The sequence below is a fragment of the Erinaceus europaeus genome, chromosome 11 (assembly GCF_950295315.1).
Source record: "Erinaceus europaeus chromosome 11, mEriEur2.1, whole genome shotgun sequence".
Lineage (NCBI taxonomy): Eukaryota > Metazoa > Chordata > Mammalia > Eulipotyphla > Erinaceidae > Erinaceus > Erinaceus europaeus.
Window position 1 is genome coordinate 97,811,010 of NC_080172.1, and position 25,397 is coordinate 97,836,406.

General features: G+C 43.8%; 1 protein-coding gene across 2 annotated transcripts in view; it reads left to right on the top strand.

Moving 5' to 3' along the window:
• The window catches only part of AK5 (adenylate kinase 5), a 329,025-nt gene that overhangs the window by 297,266 nt on the left and 6,362 nt on the right, over positions 1-25,397 (top strand). For both annotated transcript variants that reach the window (XM_060202226.1, XM_007534207.3), the window contains exon 13: positions 13,389-13,580. In XM_060202226.1, the coding sequence (XP_060058209.1) occupies positions 13,389-13,580 (192 nt within the window). The remainder of the gene's footprint in view (positions 1-13,388; positions 13,581-25,397) is intronic.

A 25,397-nucleotide genomic window follows, 5' to 3' on the forward strand; every position in this document is an offset into this window, starting at 1 on the left:
GTAAATGCAGACATCCTGTTTTCTCCAGAGAGTCATTGTAATCAGCCTGCTTGAGAGCAAAGTGAATGTTTCATGTACACTCGTTTGAAGCCACTTCAGGCTTGTGAATGACTTTCACCAAACTACAAATATCTCCTCACCAGCCTTCCTGTATCACAGATGTGCCAGAGCAGGATCATCTGTTACAGAAAAAAAAAACAAACAGTTCAGTTCAGTTAGGGTGGTGCTTTTGTATACCTATAACTGAATTCTCTGAGAGGCCTGTTCTAGTAAGGATTTCTTAGGCTACTCTACAAAACCAAGGCCAAGTCTACATGACCAAAGACCCAAGTCAAATGCAAACTTCCATCCACAACGTAGGGGTGAGGCTGTGTGCAATGTCTCCCTGTCTCCTGTGGCCAAGAATGAATAACATTTTGTGTCTTTGCTTTTATATTTTTATTTTATTTCATTTTAATGAGAGAGAAAGAGAGAGAGAGAAAGGCACAGAGAAAAAGACCAGAGCACAGCTCAGCTCGGATTTATGGTGGTGCTGGGGATTGAACCCGGGAGCTCAGAGCCTCAGGGATAAAAGTCTTTCGCATAACCATCATGTTGTCTCCCCAGCCCACATTTTGTGTCTTTAATTACCAGTATGGTATACTGGGGATGAAAAAGGTGTCAGTCGGGGGTCAGGCGGTAGCACAGTGGGTTAAGCATATGTGGTGCGAAGCACAAGGACCGGCATAAGGATCCCAGTTCAAGCCCCCGGCACCCCACCTGCAGGGGCTTCGTTTCACAGGCAGTGAAGCAGGTCTGCATGTGTCTATCTTTCTCTCCCCCTCTCTGTCTTCCCCTCCTCTCTCCATTTCTCTCTGTCCTATCCAACAACGAACGACATCAACAATAACAATGATAACCATAAGGCTACAACCACAAGGGCAACAAAAGGGGGAAAAAATGGCCTCCAGGATCAGTGGATTCATGGTGCAGGCACTGAGCCCCAGCAATAACCCTGGAGGCAAAAAGATAATAATAATGTAAAAAATAATAATAAAAATAAAAAAGAAAGGTGTCAGTGTGTGTGCATGGGTAAGGAGGAGAGGGGAGCAGAAGGAATAGGAGGGAGTTGGGGTTTCTGCTCCCCATTTCCATCTCCTACTTCAAGTGAGTATGCCTGGTTATAGTAGTTTGAACAGGCCTGTATTCCAAGCCTGACTTTGTAACTCATTGGCCAAGGACAGGAGATAATCCCTTACGCAGAGCATTCTTTTTACCATGCTAAGGTCCTCAGTGTGAGCGGCTGGCCATTACATGGGAGCTCCGTCAAAAGGCAAGCTTCATAAGATGTGTGTAGTAATGCTGATGCGTATCTTCTCTCTCTGTCTGTCTCTCTCCATCTGGAAAAAGAAATGTCCCACTTGAAGCAGAAGTAGAATGGTGCAGGCACAAAGCCCCAGCAAAGCCTTGAAGAAGAAAAAAAAAGGGAAAAGAAATATATATATATATATATATATATATGTGTGTACATATATATATATATATATATACACACATACACATATATATTCACTAGTAAGTCACTTAACTCAACATGTCTCAATTTCCTTCTCTATAAAATGTAAATTGAGAATAACTACCTCATTGCTTGTTGAAAAGATTAAATGGGATTCTTGAAAAGTGCTTTACATACTTATAAGCTTACAGATGGTGTTCAACAAACAGTTACAGTTATTTCCAGAACTGCATGTATTTTTCGGACTATAGCAATTAAAATTATATAGCTAGGGGGTCGGGCGGTGGCGCAGTGGGTTAAGCGCATGTGGCTCAAAGTGCAGGGACCGGCGTAGGGATCCCGGTTCGAGCCCCCGGCTCCCCACCTGCAGGGGAGTCGCTTCACAGGCAGTGAAGCAGGTCTGCAGGTGTCTATCTTTCTCTCCCCTTCTCTGTCTTCCCCTCCTCTCTCCATTTCTCTCTGTCCTATCCAACAACGAATTGCGTCAATAATAATAAGGGCAATAATAATAACCACAACGAAGCTGCAACAAGGGCAACAAAAGGGGGGGGGGGAAATGGCCTCCAGGAGCGGTGGATTCATGGTGCAGGCACCGAGCCCAGCAATAACCCTGGAGGAGGAAAAAAAAAATTATATAGCTATGAGACGACGCAGGGAAGCGCAAAGACTCACGAGCCGCTCAGTGTTCACTCCTATTAACGTTCTGCTGGTTGTTCTTCTAGTCTTCACTCTACCTTTTTAACAGAGTTAAAATTATTCAGACCACCCAACTTTCCAGAACAGTAGCTGTTGTTCTTTAAGCACTTTCCTGTGCTAGGGACTTAAATATATGTCATTTTATTAATCTTTACAAGCCTATTCAGTAGGTATTTATTATCCCCACATTATAGACTATAATCATATCAAGGAGGGGTTTGTACTTAGCTTTGTGTTTGTCTGGCTTCCTGTATGCAGTGGAAATGCTTGACTGTATTAACCCCACCTTTCACTCAATGGTAGCCAAACTGAACACCTATGAACGGAAGTGAAAGGTGGCACTTGCTCTTGGCTTTTCCCTACAAGAACCCTCTTAGCTGAAATTCTGCCCTTAGTCTAAATACGTGCATAATTTTTCAGGCTGCGTGAAGGATGGCATTATTATCCTTCTGTATGACTTCTCTAATAGCACTTTCCACCTCCAACATCGGTGATCAAAATCAACTCTTGGAGGGGAAAAGAAAAATGCTTATGAGTCTGCCAAGGGTGTTTCTAGTTGTCTTGTTCTGGTTGTTTGGAGTTGTGGGAACCATGGGGTTTTCCACTTGAGGTTTCCTGCTCACTTTATCTGACTTCTGATCCTTTGCAGAACTCTGAGCTAAGTAAGGCTTGTGTGAGAACAGGCGTTATGGTAGCCTGGGGTGGTATTATTATCATTAGGGCTTTGTGTTTGGGAAGGCCATAATGAACCACATTACTTGCCCAAGTGAGGTGCCCCAAGGGGATCTACATGGAGGGTGAGAGCAAAAGGGCAGTAGACATGCCACTTCACTGTGTTCCTTACCGGGTCCCTACAGTGAAACTAAGTATGTGGCATGTATGTCTTGGGCTACAAGCCTGGTGGATCATCTGACTGTTACTTTCTCTCTTTCTCTCTCTCTCTCTCTCTCTCTCTCCCACTCTCTCTCTCTCTTTCTCCCACTCCCTCTTTTTCCTTCTCTCTTCTTTTCTCTTTCTTTCAAGATTTATTTGCCTATCAGACAACTAAACTTCCTTCCCATGAATTTCCATGTTGTAGCTCTGGAACCACTACCAATAAAAAAAAATTGAATTATTCTCTTTTCATGGGAAAAATGCCTATTTGTTTATTTATGAGAAAGAAAGGGAGGAGCCAGGCAGTGGCACACCTGGTTAAGTGTACACATTACGGTGCACAAGGACTCAGGTTCAAGGCCCACCCTGGTCCCCACCTGGAAAGCTTCACGAGTGGTAAAGCAGGGCTGCAGGTGTCTCTGTTCCTTTCCCTTTCTACCTTTCTACCTCGTTCTCCCCTCTCAGTTAATCTCTGTCTCTATACAATAATAAATAAATATATATATATAATTCAAAAAAGAAAAGAGAGAGAAAGAAACTCATTCTGGCACATGCAACACCCAGAATTTAATTCAAAACCTCACACTTGAGGGTCCAGTGTTCTATCCACTGCACTACTTCCCAGAACCACCCTCTGGCTCCTTTTAAACTCAAATTTAGGGGTGGGTGAGCAGGGCTTGGGGTTAACTGGCTTAGCAGGTAGAGAACATTCACTTTGTTGTGTGAAGCCCTGAGTTCACACTGCATATGATAGAGCAATGCTCTGTTTTTTTTTTTCTCTCATAAATTAAAAGTAAATAAATCAACCCAAATCTAACTAACAGAGAATTTTTGAACTGAAAGAGACTGCTATGTTTCCAGGGACACATGAATTAATATTAGCTCACACTTATTGTTACTGAAATGGGCCAGACTCCAGACTCTTGATATATGTCAACTCATTTCATCCACATTAGCACCCTGGAAGGCAAATACTATCATTGTCCTCACTTTGAAATGAGGGGCCAGATGGTTGTACACCTGGCTGAGTGCACACATAACAGATTCTATTGCTTGCGGGGCAGGTTCAAGTTCCCAGTCCCCATCTGCAGGGGAGAAACTTCACAAGAGATCAAAAACAGTGCTATGCTGCCAGTCCCTATCTATCTATCTACCTCCCTACCTACCTGTCTATCTATCATATCTATTTATATCTATCTATCTATCTATCTCCCCAAAGACAATCTTGGTGCCAGAATAAATTAATTTAATTAAATTAAAATATAGTAAAGAGAGAGAGAAGGAAAGACACTACAGCACCAAGGTTCCCCCTTTCTTCTCTATTTCTCATTGTCTCTAGCACCAAGATTAAAGAAATAATAATAAAGAATAAAATGACGAAACAGGTTCACAGAGAGAACAAGATATTTGTTACTTGTAACAAAAGAAAGTTCCTGGGTACTGTAAGACTGGTTCCCGCTTACAGATAGATAGATAGATAGATAGATAGATAGATAGATAGATAGATAGGAGGGTGGTTGCATGCAAAGCCTGATGCTTGTTCAATTTAATCACTGGGAAACTAAAGTGGGTGAAGAGAAGAGCAGCGTGCATTCCCGCACTGGCTCCACCTGCCGGAATCACTGGCAGAGTCATTATCCTAGGTCAAGGGACCCTGCCAAGGTCACCCCAGGGGGCTACTCTCCTGCCCTCCTATCCTGACTCCTTGGGCATCAGGTCTGAACCTCTTTCTGAAGGCTCCAGCACCCACCTCTAGGGGAAAATCACAGACTTTGGGTTTCAAGGTTGTCCCAGTCCTCAGTGATCTCGGGAGGTTGGGTTCTGTAAGCCTTCACTGCCTCCCAGCAGGGGCGTTGAAAGGGTTAAAGGGATGGTTGTTTTCCTTGTTGTTAGCTGGGCTGGGCTGGGAGTGGGCAGAGCCATCAGAGTGCTGAACTTACAGAACAAGGTCCCAAGTTTGATCCCTAGCATTTGTATGGGCCAGAGTGCTGTTCTGGTTCCCTCTCTCCGCTGTCTTTCTCTGTCACTAATAAGTGATTTTTTTTTTCTTTTACCTCCAGGGTTATCTCTGGGGCTCGGTGCCTGCACTATGAATCCACTGCTCCTGCAGGCCATTTTTTCCATTGTTGTTGCTGGATAGGACAGAGAAAAATTGAGAGAGGAGGGAAGATAAAGAGGGGGAGAGAAAGAGAGACACCTGCAGACCCACTTCACCACTTGCAGAGTGACCTCCTGTGGAGGGGGGTTTGAACCAGGATCCTTGCACCTGTCCTTGTGCGTCATACTATGTATGTTTAACCCGGTGCAGTACTACCCAGCCTTCGAATAAATCTTTTTTAAAGGTTCAATACGGTCTATCAACTGCCCTTCTAAGGACAGTATCCTGACTGTAGAAATCTCTTGAGTACCCTAAGTCTAGAGAACACAGTGCTGCTGGTGATAAAATTCCAGAGTGGCCAGCAGGGTAGTGTTAGGGACCAAGATCCTGAATTTCATTCCAGCAAAATTAAACAGCTACTAATAGAAGTGAAACATCCAAGATTCATTCAAACAAGCACAGAGACCTCTGCATTCTCATTCATAAGATGTCAGAGGTGGAGGCTGTGCAGTGGAACACCTGGTTAAGCACACATGATACCAAATACAAGGACCTGGGTTTGAGCCCCTGCTCCCCCCCCCCCGCAGGTGGTCTGTTTCATGAACTTTGAAGCAGGTCTGCAGGTGTTTGTCTTTCTCTCCCTCTATATCTCCCCGTCTTCTCTTGATTTCTCTCTGTCCTAGCTAGTAAAAATTGGAAAGACAAAAAAGTGACTTCCTTGGGAGCTGGGTGGTAGTGCAGCAGGTTAAGTGCAGGTGGTGTAAATCACAATATTCAGTGTAAGGATCCCGGTTCGAGCCGCCCGGCTCCCCACCTGCTGGGGAGTCACTTCACAAGTGGTGAAGCAGGTCTGCAGGTGTCTATCTTTCTCTCCCCCTTTCTGTCTTCCCCCATCTCTCTCCATTTCTCTCTGTCCTATCCAACAATAATGGCAACAATAATAATAACTACAACAATAAAAAAAACAAGGGCAACAAAAGGGAATAAATAAATATTTTGTTAAAAAATGACCTCCCAGAGCAGTGGATTTGTAGTGCCAACACCGAACCCCAGCAATAACCCTGAAAGAAAGAAAGAAATGTCAGAGGCACACCAGACTCCAGTTTTGAAAAGAAGAGGCAGAGTTGGGAGCCAAGCATTATGTGTATGTGTGTATGTGTGTGTGTGTGTTTAAATATAAATAAATAAGGGGGCTGAGTGGTGACACACCTGATTGAGTGCACTTGTTAACAATGCACAAGAAACCAGGTTCAAGTGCCTAATTCCCACCTGCTGAGCTAGCGTGGGGGTGCCTCTTCCTGGGCACATACTCTCTGGGTTGGTGAGAATTCGACCAGAGCCAGCCTGGGCTGCTACTCACTCAGTGACGTGAGGGAGATGACTCAGGAACCAAACACATGGTGATGAGGCAATGCAATTCCTTTATTAATCAGAGAGCCAAGGCTTTTAAAGGGCAGACCCGGAAGTGGCAAGTCGGAAACGGAAATGGCTACGAAAGGGGCAAAGAAAGGCAAAAGCGCACTGGAAAGGTAGGAACTTCCTTAGCAACTGTTTCGAGGGTTTTAACTGGTAGGATTAATAATAATACCCCGGAGGCAGGAAGGGTCTTGAGGGTAGAAAGAAGATAGATCAAAGAAATGGAATGGGTGGGGATCTTTCAGGCAAAATAATGATTATGTAGATATGCCATGGTATCAGGAATGCAGGGTGCTTTGTGAGCCCTTCCGAGCTCAACCACATCCTCACAATTTCCCAACATCTCCCCCTTTCTTTTTATCTAGTGGCCATAGTATCAGGAATGCAGGGTGTTTTGTGAGGCAAGGAGTCTGATAAGATGGGGCAAACCTTTGGGGTTACTCCTGTCCCTCCTTGCTCAACATCTTGGTAGAGAGAGAGACTGACAGGATGGATGCACTCCTCAGGTCAAGCCCTCCCAAACTCAACCACATCCTCACAATTTCCCGACACCCACCTGCTGGGGGAAAGTTTTTTGAGTGGGGAAGCACTAACAGCAGGTGTCTCTGTCTCTCTTCTCTACTATCACATTCCCTCTCAACTTCTGGCTGTCTCTATCCAATACATGAATAAAGATAATAATAAAAAATTTAAAAAGAGAGATAAGTAAATAAATACTTTTGACCCGTTCAAAATGGAATGAATTCTGGATGCAAGAAGGAATCATCAATTTTCAGGGGAGATAGACGAGATCAAATCCCATAGCCCCGATATGGAAATGGCTTGTCATTTGTCAAGAGTAACATGAATATCTACTGGAAAATGCAGACTCTGGTTCAGTAGATCTGGCTTTGCACCTGGGATTCTGTATTTCTTACAAACTCCCAAACAACAAACATCTCTGTGTGGTACCCAGACCACTTTTTGAGACAATCAGTGTGGAAGACAGAGCTGGGCCTTGCAATGGGGTCTTTATACTACCAGTTCCTGCTCAAATTCACATTAATCTTGTTTGTCCCTGAGTCTAGCCCTGAATTAACTTTGCTGTCCCCACGAGAGATCTGGAAAAACCCCATAGTGAAGGGCGGTAAAAAATCACTTAGTTTTCTCTCTTCAGAAACTTCCAGGGAACTTCCGCAGCTCTGTGGCTGAACCCTGGGCTGCCTCCCAAGCTTGCCCTCTGCTGGAGGGCTGGATTCATTTTCTTCTACATCTGGTCCTAGGCTTACTTGGTGCTCCAGTGTTCCTTTGCCTGCTGATGAATATTGACAGAAAACTTGTGTGGCATAGTCCAGAAGTTCATTTCACTTTTCTAGATTTTGGGAAATGTTTCTATTCTGGTCCTTAAACTATATTCTTCAGAGCAAGTGGATAAATGATAAATGCTTCGGTTTTCCTAATGTCTTGTACTTCACGAGTTACTCTATCCTCCCCCTCCCTAACTTGGTTCTCATCCAGCCCAGACACTCTCTACAGTGGGGGGAGCAGGTTTGTGTCTCCTCATAGTCTGTCTGTTTCAAGATCAAGCGGGTAGTAGGGGAGATGGTGCAGTGGTTAAAGTATTGGACTCTCAAGCTCGGGGTACTGAGTTCAGTCCCCAGCAGCACATGTACCAGAGTGATGTCTGGTCCTTTCTCTCCTTTTATCTTTCTCATTAATAAATAAAATCTTTAAAAAAAAAAAGATCAAGAAGCAGTTTGTTCTGATCCAGGTTTAGGATTGGTGGTGGAGGCATCAGAGACACAGAGACAATAGAAGCAAAAAAAACAGTTCAAAGAATAGTGTGAGTTCTTACATACATCTTAAATAAACATTGAGATGTCCAGAAAAGTTTGCTAAAAGTTCACACACAACCACTAGACCGCCCTTCTTGTGGGATATATATATATATATATATATATATATATATATATATATATATATATGTGTGTGTGTGTGTGTGTGTGTGTGTGTGTGTGTGTGTGTGTGTGTGTGTGTGTGTGTGTATACTAATGGTTTCTAGTAAATACAGTTGCTGGTACATGTGTCACATTTCTCTATTTTCTGCAAAACACTCTCACCCCCCAACCTAGGTTCTCCTCCACCATCATTTACCAGGACCTAAAAGCCCCCCACCTCCACACAACAACACACCCCAGAGTCCTTTAAGAAAGCATAATGTAGGGAGTCGGGCTGTAGCGCAGCGGGTTAAGCGCAGGTGGCGCAAAGCACAAGGACCGGCATAAGGATCCCGGTTCGAACCCCGGCTCCCCACCTGCAGGGGAGTCGCTTCACAGGCAGTGAAGCAGGTCTGCAGGTGTCTATCTTTCTCTCCTCCTCTCTGTCTTCCCCTCCTCTCTCCATTTCTCTCTGTCCTATCCAACAACAACAACAATAATAACTACAACAATAAAACAACAAGGGCAACAAAACGGAATAAATAAATAAAATAAATATTTTTTTTAAAAAAAAGCATAGTGTGCTGCTTTTCCATGAACATGACCCAGGTTCAAATACCACCCCCACCTCACTGAAGGAAGCTTTGGTGCTGTAGTCTCTTGCACTTTATTTGTTTGCCTCCAGGGTTATTGCTGGGGCTCTGTGCCTGCACTACAAGTCCACTGTTCCTGTAGCCATTTTTTTTTGGATAGGACAGAGAAATTGAAAAAGGAGAAGATAGAGAGGGAGAGAGATACCTGAATACCCGCTTCGCCACTTGTGAAGCGACCCCACTGCAGGTGGGGAACCAGGGACTCGATCTGGGATCCTTGCACAGGTCCTTGCGCTTCATACTATGTGCGCTTAACCCGGTGCACCACCGTCCATCTCCCATCTCTTCCACTCTCTATCTTTACCTCTCTGTCTTTATGTAAAATAATAATAAGAAAATGTTGTTAATAACACTTAAGAGGAAGGAAAGCAATGAGGCCAAGAGATAGCTCATCTAGGAGGATGCACACATTAGCATACAGGAGGCCTCAGGTTCAAACCCTGGCACTATATGGGAGTACCATAGCACTAGAAGAAGCTCTGTAGACTGTGGAGCAGTTTCTCTCTCTCTCTCTCCATATATATATATATATATATATATATATATATATGAGTAGTAGAAGTGCTCATGAGTAAGGCTACAAAAAAATTAAGTGAGAGAGAGAGAAGGATGTAGACTGGAGATTCATGTTACCAGACTTGTCATGTCACCAATTGTATCACTATCCTTTATTCATTAAAACATATATCTCTCTCGGGGGCTGCGCAGTGGTGCAGCGGGTTAAGTGTATATGGCACAAAGCACAAGGACCGGCATTAAGGATCCAGGTTCAAGTCCCCAGCTCCCCACCTGGGGGGGGGTCACTTCACGGGTGGTGAAACAGGTCTGCAGGTGTCTCTCTCTCCCCCTCTCTGTCCTATCCAACAACAAAAACAGTAATAACAACAACAATAATAAACAGTAAGGGCAATAAAAGGGAAAAGGTGGCCTCCAGGAGCAGTGGATTCGTAGTGCAGGCACTGAGCCCTAGCGATAACCCTGGAGGAAAAAAAAAAAAAAAATATATATATATATATATATATGTATGTATGTATATGTATATGTATATATTCTCTTCTTTTTGGTTGTTTGTTTGTTTTTGTCACCAAGGTTATCATTGGGTATAAGTGACTCCACTACTCCTGGTGGCCATTTTTCTTTTTTTTTTTTTTCCCTCTAGGTAGAGGGTGAAACTCAGAGAAAGGCAGAGACACACAGAGGAGAGACTGCAACACAGCTTTACCAATGGTGACCCTTACTCCCAGTAGGCATCTCCATGTGGTGGCTTGGGGTTCAAACCCAGATCCTTGCACATGGTGTGGCACATACACTCTACCACTTGACACAACCATCCTCCTCCTCTCCAGCCCACACCCACCAAAAAAATATCATTGCTTAACCACCAACTTTAAAAAAAAAAAGTATTAGTAATATAATAATGATTAACAAGATTATAAGATAATGGGGAGGGAGTCGGGCGGTAGTGCAGTGGGTTAAGCGCAGGTGGCGAAAAGCACAAGGTCGGCATAAGGATCCCGGTTCGAGCCCCCGGCTCCCCACCTGCAGGGGAGTCGCTTCATAAGCGGTGAAGCAGGTCTGCAGGTGTGTATCTTTCTCTGCCTCTCTCTGTCTTCCCCTCCTCTCTCCATTTCTCTCTGTCTTATCTAACAACGACAACATCAATAACAATAATAACTACAACAACAACGAAAAACAACAAGGACAACAAAAGAGAAAATAAAAATAAAATAAATAAATAAAGTAAAATAAAGATAATGGGTATAATTCCACACAGTCCTCACCACCAGAGTTCCATGTCTCATCCCCTCCATTGGAAGTTGCCCTATTCCTTATCCTGGGAGTATGGATCAAAAATGTTAATGGGGTGCAGAAGGTGGAAGGTCTAGCTTCTATAACTGCTTCTCTGCTGGACATGGAGATTGGCAGGTTGATTCATAGCCTTGTGTTTTTTGTGGTTTTTTTTTTTTTTTTTTTTTGGAGATCTTGGACTTAATTACCTTTTTTTAAAAAAAACATTTTTTTAGGATTTGTTTATTCATGAGAAAGATAGGAGGAGAGAGAGTAAGAACCAGACATCATTGTGGTATATATGCTGTTGGGAATTGAACTCGGGACCTCCTGGTTGAGAATCCAATGCTTTATCCACTGCACCATCTCCTGGACCACTTAATTACCTTTTATTAGTGTCCTAGATAGTTATATTTGGAAAACTTACGAAGAGCCAATTTGGAGGCTGGGCGGTGTCACATCCAGTTGAACACACACTTTACCATGAACAAAGTGCTAGGGTTGAGCCCCCACTTCTCATCTGCAGCTCTTTAGGTCTCTCTCTCGATCTCTATCTTCCCCTCCCCTCTCAGTTTCTCTCTGTCTTATCAAATAAAAGTAGACAGAGAAAATAAAAAGGAAAAAAATGGCCACTAGGAGTGGTGGATTCCTCCTGTTTGCACGGAGACCCAAGGATAACCTGGGTGGCAATAGTGGTAGTAGTAGTGGTAGTAGTAGTAAGTTTTGCTGGTAATAGTGGTAGTAGTAGTGGTAGTAGTAGTAAGTTTTGCTGGTAATAGTGGTAGTAGTAGTAAGTTTTGCTGGTAATAGTGGTAGTAGTAGTAAGTTTTGCTGGTAATAGTGGTAGTAGTAGTGGTAGTAGTAGTAAGTTTTGCTGGTAATAGTGGTAGTAGTAGTGGTAGTAGTAGTAAGTTTTGCTGGTAATAGTGGTAGTAGTAGTAAGTTTTGCTGCTAACTCAGTATTCACCAGAAGAATCAGACTGCGTAAAAGAAAAATAAATTTCTTTTTTTAATTACTATATTTATTTATTAGATAGCAACAGCCAGAAAAATTGAGAGGGGAGGGGAAGATAGAGAGTGAGAGACACACACAGCGCTGCTTCACCACTCGCAAATAGGGCTCTGGAGAGGTGAGACTTCAGGACACACTGGTGAGGTCATCTACCCGGGGAGGTCAGGATGGCATCATGGCAGCATTTGCAACTTGGTGGCTGAAAGGTAGTAAGATATAAAGCAAATTGTTCCATAAACAGGTACCCAAAGGTAGGAATAGAGCAAATGAAGCCAGGGGTCTTCGTGTGAAAAGAAGCTAGGAAGTCTGTTTTAAGTATATTCCAAGGGTCCCATGACTTTTGTGTGTGTGTGCCTGAGTGTGACAGCTAGCATGCAGGTGGGCTAAGAGTATTGTCTAGGAAGATGGTATCAGAGCTGAGAATAGGACTAGGAAGCTGGATTAGGGCAGAGAGTAGCTCCCAAATATGAGGAAAGTATATAAATACCATGGACTGTTAACCCCATCGGTCTGACCTATGACCTAGGGCCCCTCGTACAATCATGGAACTGCACAATGTCAAGGGTCTGGGGCCACATAAAATCAAGCAGTCGAGGACAAATTGGGTGTCTCTGTCCACAAGGCCTCTCCACACGACCCACTTGGGCTTCCTCACACATCCTTGGTCAGAGCAGTCAGACATCTTACATGACAGTTGGTTGGCCAAGCAGAAGCTTAAAAAGGTTTCAGTAAAACTTTGCACGTTCAGCAGCACTTCTGCGATATCTGCTGGTCAAAACAGTTATAGGCCACCTCAGGTTCAAAGAGGTAGAAGAATGGACTCTGTGTCTCAGTGAAGGGAGAGATTAAGGTACATGGAGTGAAAGAATTGAGGGTAAACACCAGGGAGACAAGTCAGGGGTTGGGTCTATGCAACCTGATTCTAGTCTTTTGGGGCTCAACCATTATTCTCTCTTCAGCCCTGCAGAATGCAGATGCAGTATCAGGTGACTGGTATTGTATAGAAAGGTTATACAAAGGAGGAAGACATTAGCTCTGCCTCAGAGGGTCACAGAAAGATTCCAGAAAGATACACATACATTGGGGTGGGGGGGGGGGAGAATACAGGTCCTTCAGAGGACCTACTGTGGGTTGTATTATTGTATGGAAAACTGAGAAATGTTATGCATGTACAAACTATTGTATTTACTGTCGAATGTAAAACATTAATTCCCCAATAAATTTTTAAAAATTGTTTTAAAAGATAGACATACGCAAGGCAAGAGACAGCTACAAGGCATCAAATGGGAAGCCTTGAGGCCCAGTCCCTCGGTGCCAAGGTGCAATTCCGGGACCTTAGAAGGAGCCAGAAGTCCAAGAAGGGAATGAACAAGGGGCTCCAGGCCTTTCCAGAACATAGCAGAATGGAAATTCTAACCTCACCGTGTCCTCTACCTTCCAGATTGGAGACCCACACTTGGTGATCTGTCTGGACTGCTCCGCAGACACCATGACCAACCGCCTTCTCCAGAGGAACCAGAGCAGCCCGTGTGCAGACGACAGCACCACCACCATCGCCAAGCGCCTTGAAACCTATTATCGAGCATCCATCCCCGTCATCGCCTACTACGAGACAAAAACACAGCTACACAAGGTGAATCCTCTCACCATTGCTGTGCCCCCCTCCAAAAGCAGCCCGTTAACCTCCACTTTATTGTTACTATTATTCAAGGAAAGAAAAAAAAACAGGGACATTTTGGCTAAGGAATCTGGGAGTAAGGTTCACAAGCAACTGCACCATATGGGCCAACATGTGTCCATTACACTTCCCTTTTCTAGGAATTAAAATGGAAGCTCTATCATAATATAGACCACAGGAAGGTCGTCCAGTTTTCAGAGGTGTCATTATAGCTACCAGAAAAAAAAAAAAAGACTTTTTTCCAAGATTTAAGGAAGAGCTGAGGGGAAGGGGTTACAAGGCATAAATTCTGGACTCAGCTGAACATGGCTGAATCAGAATATCTCTTCTAGATACAAGATTCAATGACTTTGAATTTTGATTTCTAGAATATAGTTCAGAATTGGCATTTAGCCCCTCTACCTCAGTTTCTTGCAATAACCAATCTTATTGGGAAAAACAGCATATGGGCCTGCACTACCATAAGCCAGAGCTGAGCAGTTCTGGTTAAAAAAAGGGGGGGGATCGGGCAGTAGCGCAGTGGGTTAAGCGCAAGTGGCACAAAGCACAAGGACCGGCATAAGGATCCCAGTTCAAGCCCCTGGCTCCCCACCTGCAGGGGAGTCGCTTCATAAGCAGTGAAGCAGGTCTGCAGGTGTCTGTCTTTCTCCCCCCGTCTCTGTCTTCCCCTCCTCTCTCCATTTCTCTCTATCCTATCCAACAACGAATGATCAACAATAACAATAATAACCACAACAAGGCTACAACAACAAGGGCAACAAAAAGTAGAAAAATGGCCTCCAGGAGCAGTGGATTCATGGTGCAGGCACTGAGCCCCAGCAATAACCCTGGAGGCAAAAAAAAAAAAAAAAAAAAAAAAACGGGCAGGGTGGTGGCGCAGCAGGTTAAGCACACAAGGCACGAAGCGCCAAAACCATCTTTAAGGATCCCGGTTCAACCCCCCAGCTCCTCATCTGCAGGGGGGGTCGCTTCACAAGCGGTGAAGCAGGTCTGCAGGTGTCTTTCTCTCCCCCTCTCTGTCTACCCCTCCTCTCTCCATTTCTCTCTGTCCTATTCAACAACAGCAATAACAACAATAATAGTAACGGCAACAAAATGGAGAAAATGGCCTCCAGGAGCAGTGGGTCCATAGTGTAGGCACTGAGCCCCAGGAATAACCCTGGAGGCAAAAATAAAAGTCAAGGAGAGCGAGATCTAAGTTAAGAGGAGCTTCCAATCCCATTTGTTTCAAATCTTCAACTGATTTTGGACATGCTGGTAACTAAAGTGAGGTAGTAATTTATGATCTTGTGATATTTTTCTTTTCTTTCTCTCTCTTTCTTTCTTTCTTTCTTTTTTTAACAGAGCACTGCTCAGCTCAGCTCTAGTTATTGGCAGTGCCAGGGATTAAGCCTGGAACCTTTCACATTCAAGTCCTGTACACTACCACTGAGCTCTCTGTTTTGACAGCTATCTAAAGGCACTCCAGCCCTGACTCCAGAGCAGTGTGGGTCCCAGCCCTCAAGAAACTCCCAGAGTTTCCTCTCAAGGGCGATAGCTTGTCCCTCTGCTGAGAGCTGTCCTTCTCTCCCTGGGGTAGGCATTGGTTGTGTCTACACTAGGAGGGGAGAAGCTTGCTCATCTCAGCAGCCACTGTCAGGCCCAGGGAGATGAGAACTGTTAACAAGGGAATGTTTGAAGGGGACTGGAGGGAGCAGGGGTGGGTGATGGGGAGGTGGGGGGAAAATGCAGCCAGAATAGCCTTCCATCAGAGAAGAAAGTCTGTTCTGTGGCCTCCAGACTCCTGCAGAGTCTTCAACTATCACTGTCATTTTTTCCCCCTGATTCCAAGTGACAATGGTGTCTCTTCCGTGTGAATTGCCAGTATATTCTCACTCTATTTTTGGTTTATGGCCCCCCACAGCAGGGCTCTTCACCATGCAGATGGATATATATATATATATAATTTGTACTCTGATAGGACAGAGAGAAACTCAGAGGGAAGAGGAGGTAGAGAGGGAGAAAGAAAAAAAGAGAGACACCTGCAGCTTGAACCCAAGTCCTTGAGCACAGGGATGTGCGCACACACCAGTGGCACCACCACCTGGCCCTTTAACCTGTTATTTTCCCACTTCCCTGTCCCTCCATGTTGCCTTGAAAATAAACAGAAGCTGGGTGAGGACAGGTAGCATAATGGTTGTGCAGAGAGACTCTTCATGCTCGAGGCTCCAAAGTCCCAGATTCAAGCCCCTACACCTCCATAAGCCAGAGCTAAACAGTGATCTGATAAAGAGGGAAAGGAAGAAAGAAAAAAGAGAGAGAGAGAAGGAAGGGAGGGAGGGAGGGAAAGAAAGAAAGAAAAAAAGAAAGAAAGGGAGGAAAGAGGGAAGGAGGGAGGGAAGGAAGGAAGGAAGGATGGAAGGATGGATGGATGGATGGATGATGAAATGGTCAAAAGCTGGGGCTAAGAGATGGTTCACCCACTAAGTGTACCCTTTCCCATATACAGGGCTTGGTGGGAGCCCTCAGGCGGCCCCATGTGAGCACTAAGCAAAGGGAAAGCTTCATGAGCAGGAGGGGCAGTGGTATGTGTGTGTGTGTGTCCCTCTTAGTTTCTCATCTTTCTTTTTTAAAGTACTTTCTTCATTTTTATTAATTAGATAGAAACAGAAAAGTTGAAAGAGAAGGGGAGACAGAGAGGGAGAGGGGTCCAGGTGGTGGCATACCTGGTTGATCATGCATGTTACAATGCACAAGGACCAGGGTTCAAGCCCTCAGTTCCCACCTACAAGGGGAAAGCTTCACCTTCTGCAGGTTGTCTCTCTTTTTCTCTGTCTTTATATCTTCCCCTACCCTCTCAAGTTCTTACTATCTCTATCTAATAAATAAATAAATAAAGATAATTAAAAAGGGGGAGGAGAGAGAGAGGCAGAGTGACACCTGCAGCACTGCCTCACTGTTCACCAAGCTTCCCCTATTGCAGGTGTGGAGCAGGGGCTCAAACCAGGGTCCTTATGCACTGTCACATGTGTATGCACTGGTGCTCCACCACCCGGCCCCTTCTCATCTTTATTCTGGAAAAAAGAATTTACAGGGAGTAGTGAAATCCCATAGGAACAAAGTTTCAGCAAAGGTCTGGCAGGAAAAAAAGGAACAAAGAAAGATAAAAGAAAGAAATAAACAGGGGAGTTGGGCTGTAGTGCAGCGGGTTAAGCGCAGGTGGCGCAAAGCACAAGGACCGGCATAAGGATCCTGGTTCGAACCCCGGCTCCCCACCTGCAGGGGAGTCGCTTCACAGGCGGTGAAGCAGGTCTGCAGGTGTCTATCTTTCTCTCCTCCTCTCTGTCTTCCCCTCCTCTCTCCATTTCTCTCTGTCCTATCCAACAACAACAACAACAACAATAACTACAACAATAAAACAACAAGGGCAACAAAAGGGAATAAATAAATAAATATTAAAAAAAAAATTAAAAAAACAAACAAAGAAATAAATAAACAAAAGCCAGGCCAGTTCCCGAATGCTAGGCCCCATCTTTAATCTGTGCCTTGCCACAGCTGAGCCTGCTTCTTAGCCCGCACTCTGCCTTCCACTTGGACCTGACTGGATCGAGCTGGATGAAGACGGCGCTTTCTCCTACCTGCTGACTGCATGTAAAGAAGGTGTGGAAAGGAGAGATTTAGAGACACCCTCAGATTCTCTCTTCCTTCTTGACAAATGAGGCATAAATTGCCCATCTGCCTTGGAGAGACTTAAGAAATTTCATTCTTTCAGACAGCGGAAAGGAGTCTTGTCTCTAGCCCCCACCTTCAGTGATTGTCAGGGCTTCACAAGACTCCCGCAAAGACCTTTTGAATCGGTGCAATACTCTTTGCACCCCTGTGGTCCTGTTGAAATGAGTTGTGCCCGCCTGCATGTTGACATCGTGGAGAGAGCTCCAGACCTTTGTTCTCTGTACACACCTTGATTTTCTTTCTCTCTGGCTGCTTTGATCACGTGGTGTAGGTTTCGCCTTTACCCCCACAGCAGGGTGGTCTCTGGCCTCCACTTTAGCTCAGTCTGTCTAGAGACCACTTCTGTGAGTCATATCAGTGAAGAACTGGTAATATTCTGTCAGGGTCCTTGATGTAGTCAGCAGGCATTTGTGAGGCACCTCTGACATTCAAGACATGGTGCTGAATGCTGGGAATTCAGAGAAGAGATTCATGAAACTTTGCACCCGCAGCAAAGTGAGAAGTGCAGGGACAGGATTTACAGAATGTTCCAGGTCTTTGGGAGCACAGAGATGGGACCTGGAGAGGTAGGTGTAAGTTTCCGAGAAAAAGGATTTACATCCTAAGGGATGAGTGAAGATCATACCAAACGAGAGAGTGAGGTCAAAGTCACCAACTTGTCTAGGAGTCCTATAATGTTAACACAGATGCCATGTCAAACAAATGAGCTAACGTAGTGACCGGATCTAGACAAAACAGTGACAGGTCTTGAAACCATCCATTCATTCCGCCTTCATTCAGTGAATATTCTAGACCATTGTTGTCAATTCTAAATAAATATGAGGCCGGGGTAGACAGCATAATGATTATGCAAAAAGACTTTCATGCCTGAGGCTCCAAAGTTCCAGGTTCAATCCTCTGCACCACCATAAACCAGAGCTGAGTACTGCTCTGGTAATAAGTAAATAAATAAATAAGAGCATTTAAAATTTCCTCGTAGCTGCATTTAATAGAAAAAGTAAAAAGGGCCAGGCAGTGGCACACCTGGTTAAGCACACACACTACAGTGCACAAGGACCCAGGTTCAAGCCCCTGGTATGCCTGCAGGGGGAAAGCTTCATGAGTGGTGAAGCAGGGATGCAGGTGTCTGTCTCTCTCTCACACTATCTCCCCTCCTCTCAATTTCTCTCTGTCTCTATCCAATAATAAATAAATAAAAAGTTGTTTTTTTTTAAGTAGGAAGTCAGGCGGTAGCGCAGCGGGTTAAGCACACATGGCACAAAGCTCAAGGACCAGTGTAAGGATCCTGGTTCGAGCCCCTGGCTTCCCACCTCCAGGGGGGTCGTTTCACAAGCAGTAAAGCAGGTCTGCAGGTGTCTATCTTTCTCTTCCCCCCCCTCCATTTCTCTCTATCCTATCCAACAATGATGACATCAATAACAACAATAATAACTACAACAATTTTTTAAAAAGGGCAACAAAAGGGAAAATAAATAAATATTTAAAAATTAGGGTGGGGGAAACAGCATAATGGTTATGCAAACAGACTCTCATGCCTGAGGCTCCCAAGTCCCAGGTTCAATCCCCCGCACCACCAAAACCAGAGCTGAGCAGTGCTCTGGTGTTTCTGTGTGTGTGTGTGTGTGTCTGCATCTCTCCTAAAATATATATATATATATATATTTTTTTTTTTTTTTAACCAGAGCACTGCTCAGCTCTGACTTATGGTGGTGTGGGGGATTGAACCTGGGACTTGAGAGCCTCAGGCATGAAAGTCTCTTTGCATAGCCATTATGCTATACCCCCACCCTAAATAAATTAAATTTTTTAAAAAAATTTTTAAATTAAAAAAAAGTAAGAAACATGTGAAATGATCCTGACAATATATTGTATTTAACTTAATACAGCCAAAGTAGCACCTTTTCTGCATGTAATAACATAAATATTGTTAATGCATTGAGTTGTTTTTTTAATTTGTTTTGCTTTGTTTTTTGTTTTTGTTTTTTTCCTCCAGGGTTATATCCCTGGGGCAAAGTGCCAGCACTATGAATCTGCTGCTCCTAGCAGCCATTTTTCCCATTTTATTGGATAGAACAGAGAGAAATTGAGAGGAGGGGGAGAGTGAGATGGGGAGAGAAAGACGGACACCTGCAGACCTGCCTGCCTGCCTCACCTGCAGGTAGGGAGTGGGAGCTCGTGCCCAAATCCATCCCATATTCTTCCCTCTCTTTCTGGCTGATCTCAGCATGATTTACAGTATTGAAACTATGCCTTCAAATTTGATATTTAAGCCTGTCAATTCACTTTTTACCAGAGATACTAGAATTGTATTTATATCCCATCAGCTCTACAGTTGAAACGATCGCTTTCACACAGCACATTTGAGCTTCCAGTCACTCAGTCAAATACTTGTTTTTCTAAATTAAATTTGTGTTAATTACAAACTATTTTACACTTCGCTCCCCAAATATGTGGCTATATTCCAAGTATTTGGAAGCCACGTGTGGCCAATGGCTGTGGCACTGCCTAGCACATTTCCAAACTGGTTTACAGAGTTAGAACCAAGATTGCAAATGATGGGGGGACCCACGGAGTCACTGTAAGCCAGTGAATATCTGCTCAGTTCTGTTTTAGATAGGCTTTTTTTTTTCCCCATTGTCTGAGAATACCTGCTAGTCCAGTTTAAACTCTTGACTGAATTCGGGAGTGAGAAAGGAAGGAAAGAGGTCCTTGTAGCAATTCAAATGAGCTAACAGCTGATACTTTCAGAAGGCCTTTGTAGAGAAAAACAGCCTATGTGTAGATTACAAATCATCCTTGATGATTTAGCAAGGTTTGTCACGAAAGCTTGTCCCTAGCTTCCTCCTCCTGGTTATAGTTTTGGGAATGAGAAGAAATAGGTGAACTAACCAGCCAGGTGAAACAGATGACATCGCAGGAGCTGTCTTTCACATAGCCCAAATTATTGAAAAATGCACGATTTTCCCCAGATAGAGCACCTACAGGTGCTGCATATTAAGGTCTTTGCTGAGTCACTGCTGTTCTCAGCCGGCGAGGAGCTCTGTGGTGGTGAAAACAGGCTCTGTCTGTTTTAACAGAGAACAAGATGAGAAAAGGAAGAAGCGGGGCCAGGCGGTGGCACGCCGGGTTAAGCGCACATAGTGTGAAGCGCAAGAACACGCACAAGGATCCCTGTTCAAGCCCCCTGCTCCCTACCTGCGGGGGGCGGTGAAGCAGGTCTGTGGGTGTCTGTATTTTCTCTCCCTCACTCTGCCTTCCCCTTCTCTCTCAAGTTCTCTCTGTCATATCCAACAACAATAACAACAAAATGGAAAATAAAAAATGGCCCCCAGGAGCAGTGGATTCGAAGTGCAGGCACCGAGCCCCCAAGATAACCCTGGAGGCAAAAAGAAAGAAAAAAGCAAAGAAGAGGGGCCAGGCGGTGGCTCAGCTGGTTGAGCGCACACATGGCAGTGCAAAAAAAGTCCTGGGTTTAAGCCCCCGGTCCCCATCTGCAGGGGGAAATCCGCTTCACGAGCGGTGAAGCAGGCCTGTAGGTGTCTCTCTGTCTCTCTCCCTATCTTCCCCTCTCCGCTCAATTTCTCGCTGTCTCTATCCAATAATAAATAAATAACTAGTGGTCCGGAAGGTGGTGCAGTGGCTACGGCACTAGACTCTCAAGCATGAGGTCCCGAGTTCAATCCCCGGCAACACATGTGATGTCTGGTTCTTTCTCTCCTGTCTTTCTCATTAATAAATAAATAAAATCTTTTTTAAAAAAAGTTAAAATAATTAATTAATTTTAAAAGGAAGAAAACAAGACAGCACTTACAGTAATCACAAACCGTTCTGTGACAGCTTGGGTTAGACCCAGAAGTCTCTAGGTGACAACACATGAAAAAACAAACCTCAAGCAGCGTTTTGAAGGACGTGGGGTAGTGATTACGCGAGTGTCTTATGATTTTGAAATTCAAACAAACAACTAAAGAGCCGGCAAAATGTGCAGTTCCCAAAGCTGGTGTACCTACTTTGCTAGTCTGACTTCTCCGTGAAATATTATCACTGACTGCTCAATTTTCCCTTCATGGGTTCAGCTGAAAACTGGAAGATCATCATATTTTCTGTTCACTTGCTTTTAACTTATTTTAAAAAATCCTTTTCTGTACTTATCAAGACATCATTTACTACAGGACTCATATCATCTCAGATTTTTAAAAAAGTCAATTTTGTAAACCAGAAGCAAACCTTCTTAACCTGTTTTTCTACTGAATTAAATACATTAAAAGCTCACAGTTCGGGGCCAGGTGGTGGTGCACCTGGTTGAGTGCACATGTTACAATGCACAAGGGCCCAGGTTTGAGCCCCTGGTCCCCACCTGCAGGGAGAAAGCTTTGTAAGTGGTGAAGCAGGGCTGCAGATGTCTTTCTCTTTCTCTTTCTCTGTCTCCCCCTACCCTCTCAATTTCTGACTGTCTCTATACAATAAATAAAGATAATTAAAAAATTAAAAAACATTTCTCTGAAAAAAAAAAAAAAAGCTCACAGTTCCTGAGTACTGATCCAGAATTGGAGTCATTTGGTTAAAGACATAGTATCATGAAACTTACTTTTACTGTCTGAGAAGAAAGAAGGTTCCATTTAATTAATATTTTTAAAAATTTTATTTATTTAATAATGAGAAAGATGAGAGAGAGAAAGAACCAGACATCACTCTGGTACATATGTTGCTTGGGGTTGAACTTGGGACCTCATGCTTGAGAGTCCAGTGCTTTATCCATTGTGCCACCTCCCAGACTACTCCATTTAGTTATTGTAAGCAATGATGATGGGGGGGGATGAATTTGTTAGAGGTCCTCTTATTTTCATATATATATATATATATATATATATATATATATATATGCATTTTTATTTATATATTAATGATTGGATAGAGACAAAGAGAAGTTGAGAGGGCAGGAGGAGATAGGGAGAGAGAGAGAGACACCTGCAGCACCGCTTCTCCACCTGTAGGTGGGGACCAGAGGCTTAAACCCAAATCCTTGCACATTGTAACGTGCGCTCTACCAGGTGCACCACTTAGCCCTGTGGCCTTTGATGCTCAAGTTTGCATAACTCTTGACAGTTTCTTCACACACACAATCAACATGCTAGTCAGATTTTCCTGTTTCCTAAGGATGTTAAATACTAACTCCCTTTTGGCTGATTTAAATTGGCCCAAGATATAAGCACCAAGAACAGTTCCTATAAACTTAGAGCGCTTTTAGTAAGTTGGTTCTTTTCCACTTCGATTGAATTATATGCTGGAAGAATCTACTTGGAGTTGATTTCATTCTGGTTTTTTTGTTTGTTTGTTTGTTTGTTTTTTACCAGAGCACTGATCAGGTCTGGCTTATAATGGTGTAAGGGTCTGAACATGGGATTTAGGAGCTTCGGGCATAAGAATCTAATTGCATAACGTTTATGCTGTCTACCTCCACCCTTCGTTATTTATTTTTCCCAGAGCTCTGCTCAACTCTGGCTTATGATGGTGCTGGGAATTGAAACTGGGACCTTTGGTGCCTTGGGCATGAAAATCTTTTTTCATAACCAATATGCTATCAACCAGAAAAATTCACTTTAGATTCTGGAAAGGGCCAGGTTATGTGAGAACAGAGAAAGAAATTTAGAGAGTAAACAGAAGGCTTACGTTTCATACAGTTTAGCCGGGCTCGCTTGCTCTGTGATAAGCCAATCCATGTCACAGCGCGCGCGCACACACACACACACACACACACACACACACACATCTTTTGTTGTTTTTTTTTAAAAAAAGTCCCATTTTGTTTCTAGAACTTGATGAGGACCCCAGGGATCATGCTAAGGTGCACCTCACCCAAGTTAAAGGCTGTTGCTTCTATCCAAAAAATCTAGTTATTTGATTTTGTCTTTAAGTTTCATGTCCATGGGCTACACAGATGCAACAACCATAGCACATCACTCTTGTCAGGGAAGCAATGAGAATTTTCTTTTCATTTAATAAAGTAGCTCGGTCCTTGTATTTAAACACTAGGCAAAATGAGAAGCGAAGTTTCTGGTGGAGATAGAAGCAGGGAATGGTTCACCTGAGGCTCTGGGCATGACTCACTCCTAAGCCAGTCTCCAGCTTTCCCCAAAACATCAGCTTCAGTCTGATTGACAGGACCCATCACTGAAAAGCCTTCTTCCCTCTGCCTGCCTCCCAGCCATGGGGGGATGGAGGGGGGAGTATTGTCCTCTGGGCACTTGTGTTTGTTAGCCCAGTTTCTGAAACAAGTTACCTGGGTTTATCTCTGTGTGTGTGTGTGTGTGTGTGTTTTATTTTAACTTATTTATAAAAAGGTAACACTGACAAGAACCAAAGGATAAGGGGGGTACAATTCCACACAATTCCCACCACCAGAACTCTATATTCCATCCCCTCCCCCAATAGCTTTCCTATTCTTTAACCCTCTGGGAGTATGGACCCATGGTATGCAGAAGGTGGAAGGTCTGGCTTCTGTAATTGCTTCCCCACTGAACATGGGCATTGACTGGTTGATCCATACTCCCAGCCTGCCTCTCTCTTTCCCTAGTGGGGCAGGTTCTGGGGAATCAGAGCTCCAGGACGCAATGGTGGGGTTGTCTGTCCAGGGAAGTCTGGTTGGCATCATGGTTGCATCTGGAACCTGGTGGCTGAAAAGAGAGTTAACATATAAAACCAAACAACTCCTTGACTAATCATGAACCTAAAGGCTGGAGTAGTGCAGATGAAGAGTTGCAGGGGTCACCGTTTTGTAGCTAGCTAGTAGGCATATTTTAGTTATATTCCAAAGGGCCTATGGCTATACTAGTTTTTTTTTTCTTTTTTCTTTTTTCCCCTGAGCCTGAAATCTGATATGCAGGTGGATTCAAGTTACTGTCTGGGGAGATGATGTCATGGCTGGAAAAAGGACCAGAAAGCTGGATCAGGGAAGAGAGTAGCTCCCAAATACGGGAAAGGTGTATAAATATTGTGGACTGTTAACCCCATTGATTTGATGTGATCTGGGCCCCATATCCAACTTAGGAGCCTATGTGACCTCTGCATCCCTGTAGATCTGAGCTCACATTCTGTGGTCACGAGTAGGAACGTTCTAAGCTGCCCCAATATCAGGACCCAGTTGCCTGGTTTTTATGAGCAAAAACCTTATCCTTCCAAAAAGCCAGGATTGTGGGTCAGATAATGGCTCCCAGAGCATATTTCTGTCCCCACAACAGATTGCTTCTGTGAGGAAAAGAAAATATGTGTAAATGAGGGTATTTTCTTACATTCAACTTTTTTTTTATAGAGACAGTCAGAAATTGAGAGGGAAGAGGGTGATCGAGAAGGAGAAAGACAGAAAGATACCTGCAACACTGCTTTACCACTTGCAAAACTTTTCCCCAGCTGGTGGGGACCGGAAGCTTGAACCTGGATCCTTGCGCACTATAACATATGTGCTCAACCAGGTGCACCGCCATCTAACTTCTCAACTTTTTTCTTTCTTTCTTCCTTCCTTCCTTCCTTCCTTCCTTCCTTCCTTCCTTCCTTTCTTTCTTTCTTTCTTTCTTTCTTTCTATGTACATCTTTCTGGAACCAGGCACTGAGGGTACATTGCCCTCACAGAGTTCACCATCTAACTGGACACATAATGGTGGATTTTATCTGACCGTTGAGCGAAAAGTTGAACCTCACAGTAAATTGTAAGCATCTGAATGTGATGAAAAAGCTGTTATGATGATGGAGAGGGCAGCACAGTAGGTTGAAAGTTGCTGTAATAGCATGTGTTCTAAAAAGAAATTCTGGTTAATGTTATAGCAAATTATGTGAATGCAGCACTGTTGTGACATGAAATTTATCTGTTAGAAAAATGAGAAAAACAGAATGTAATCATGTACTTTTTCCAAATAATTGTCCTCATAATTTATCAATGTTCAGACAAATAGTATTAGACAGGAGACACGCATAATAGAAGTAGGAGAAATAGACGTAGGAGACAGCACAGTGTTTACTCAGAAGACTTTATCATGCCTTAAGTTCCAAGGTCCTAGGTTCAATCCCCAG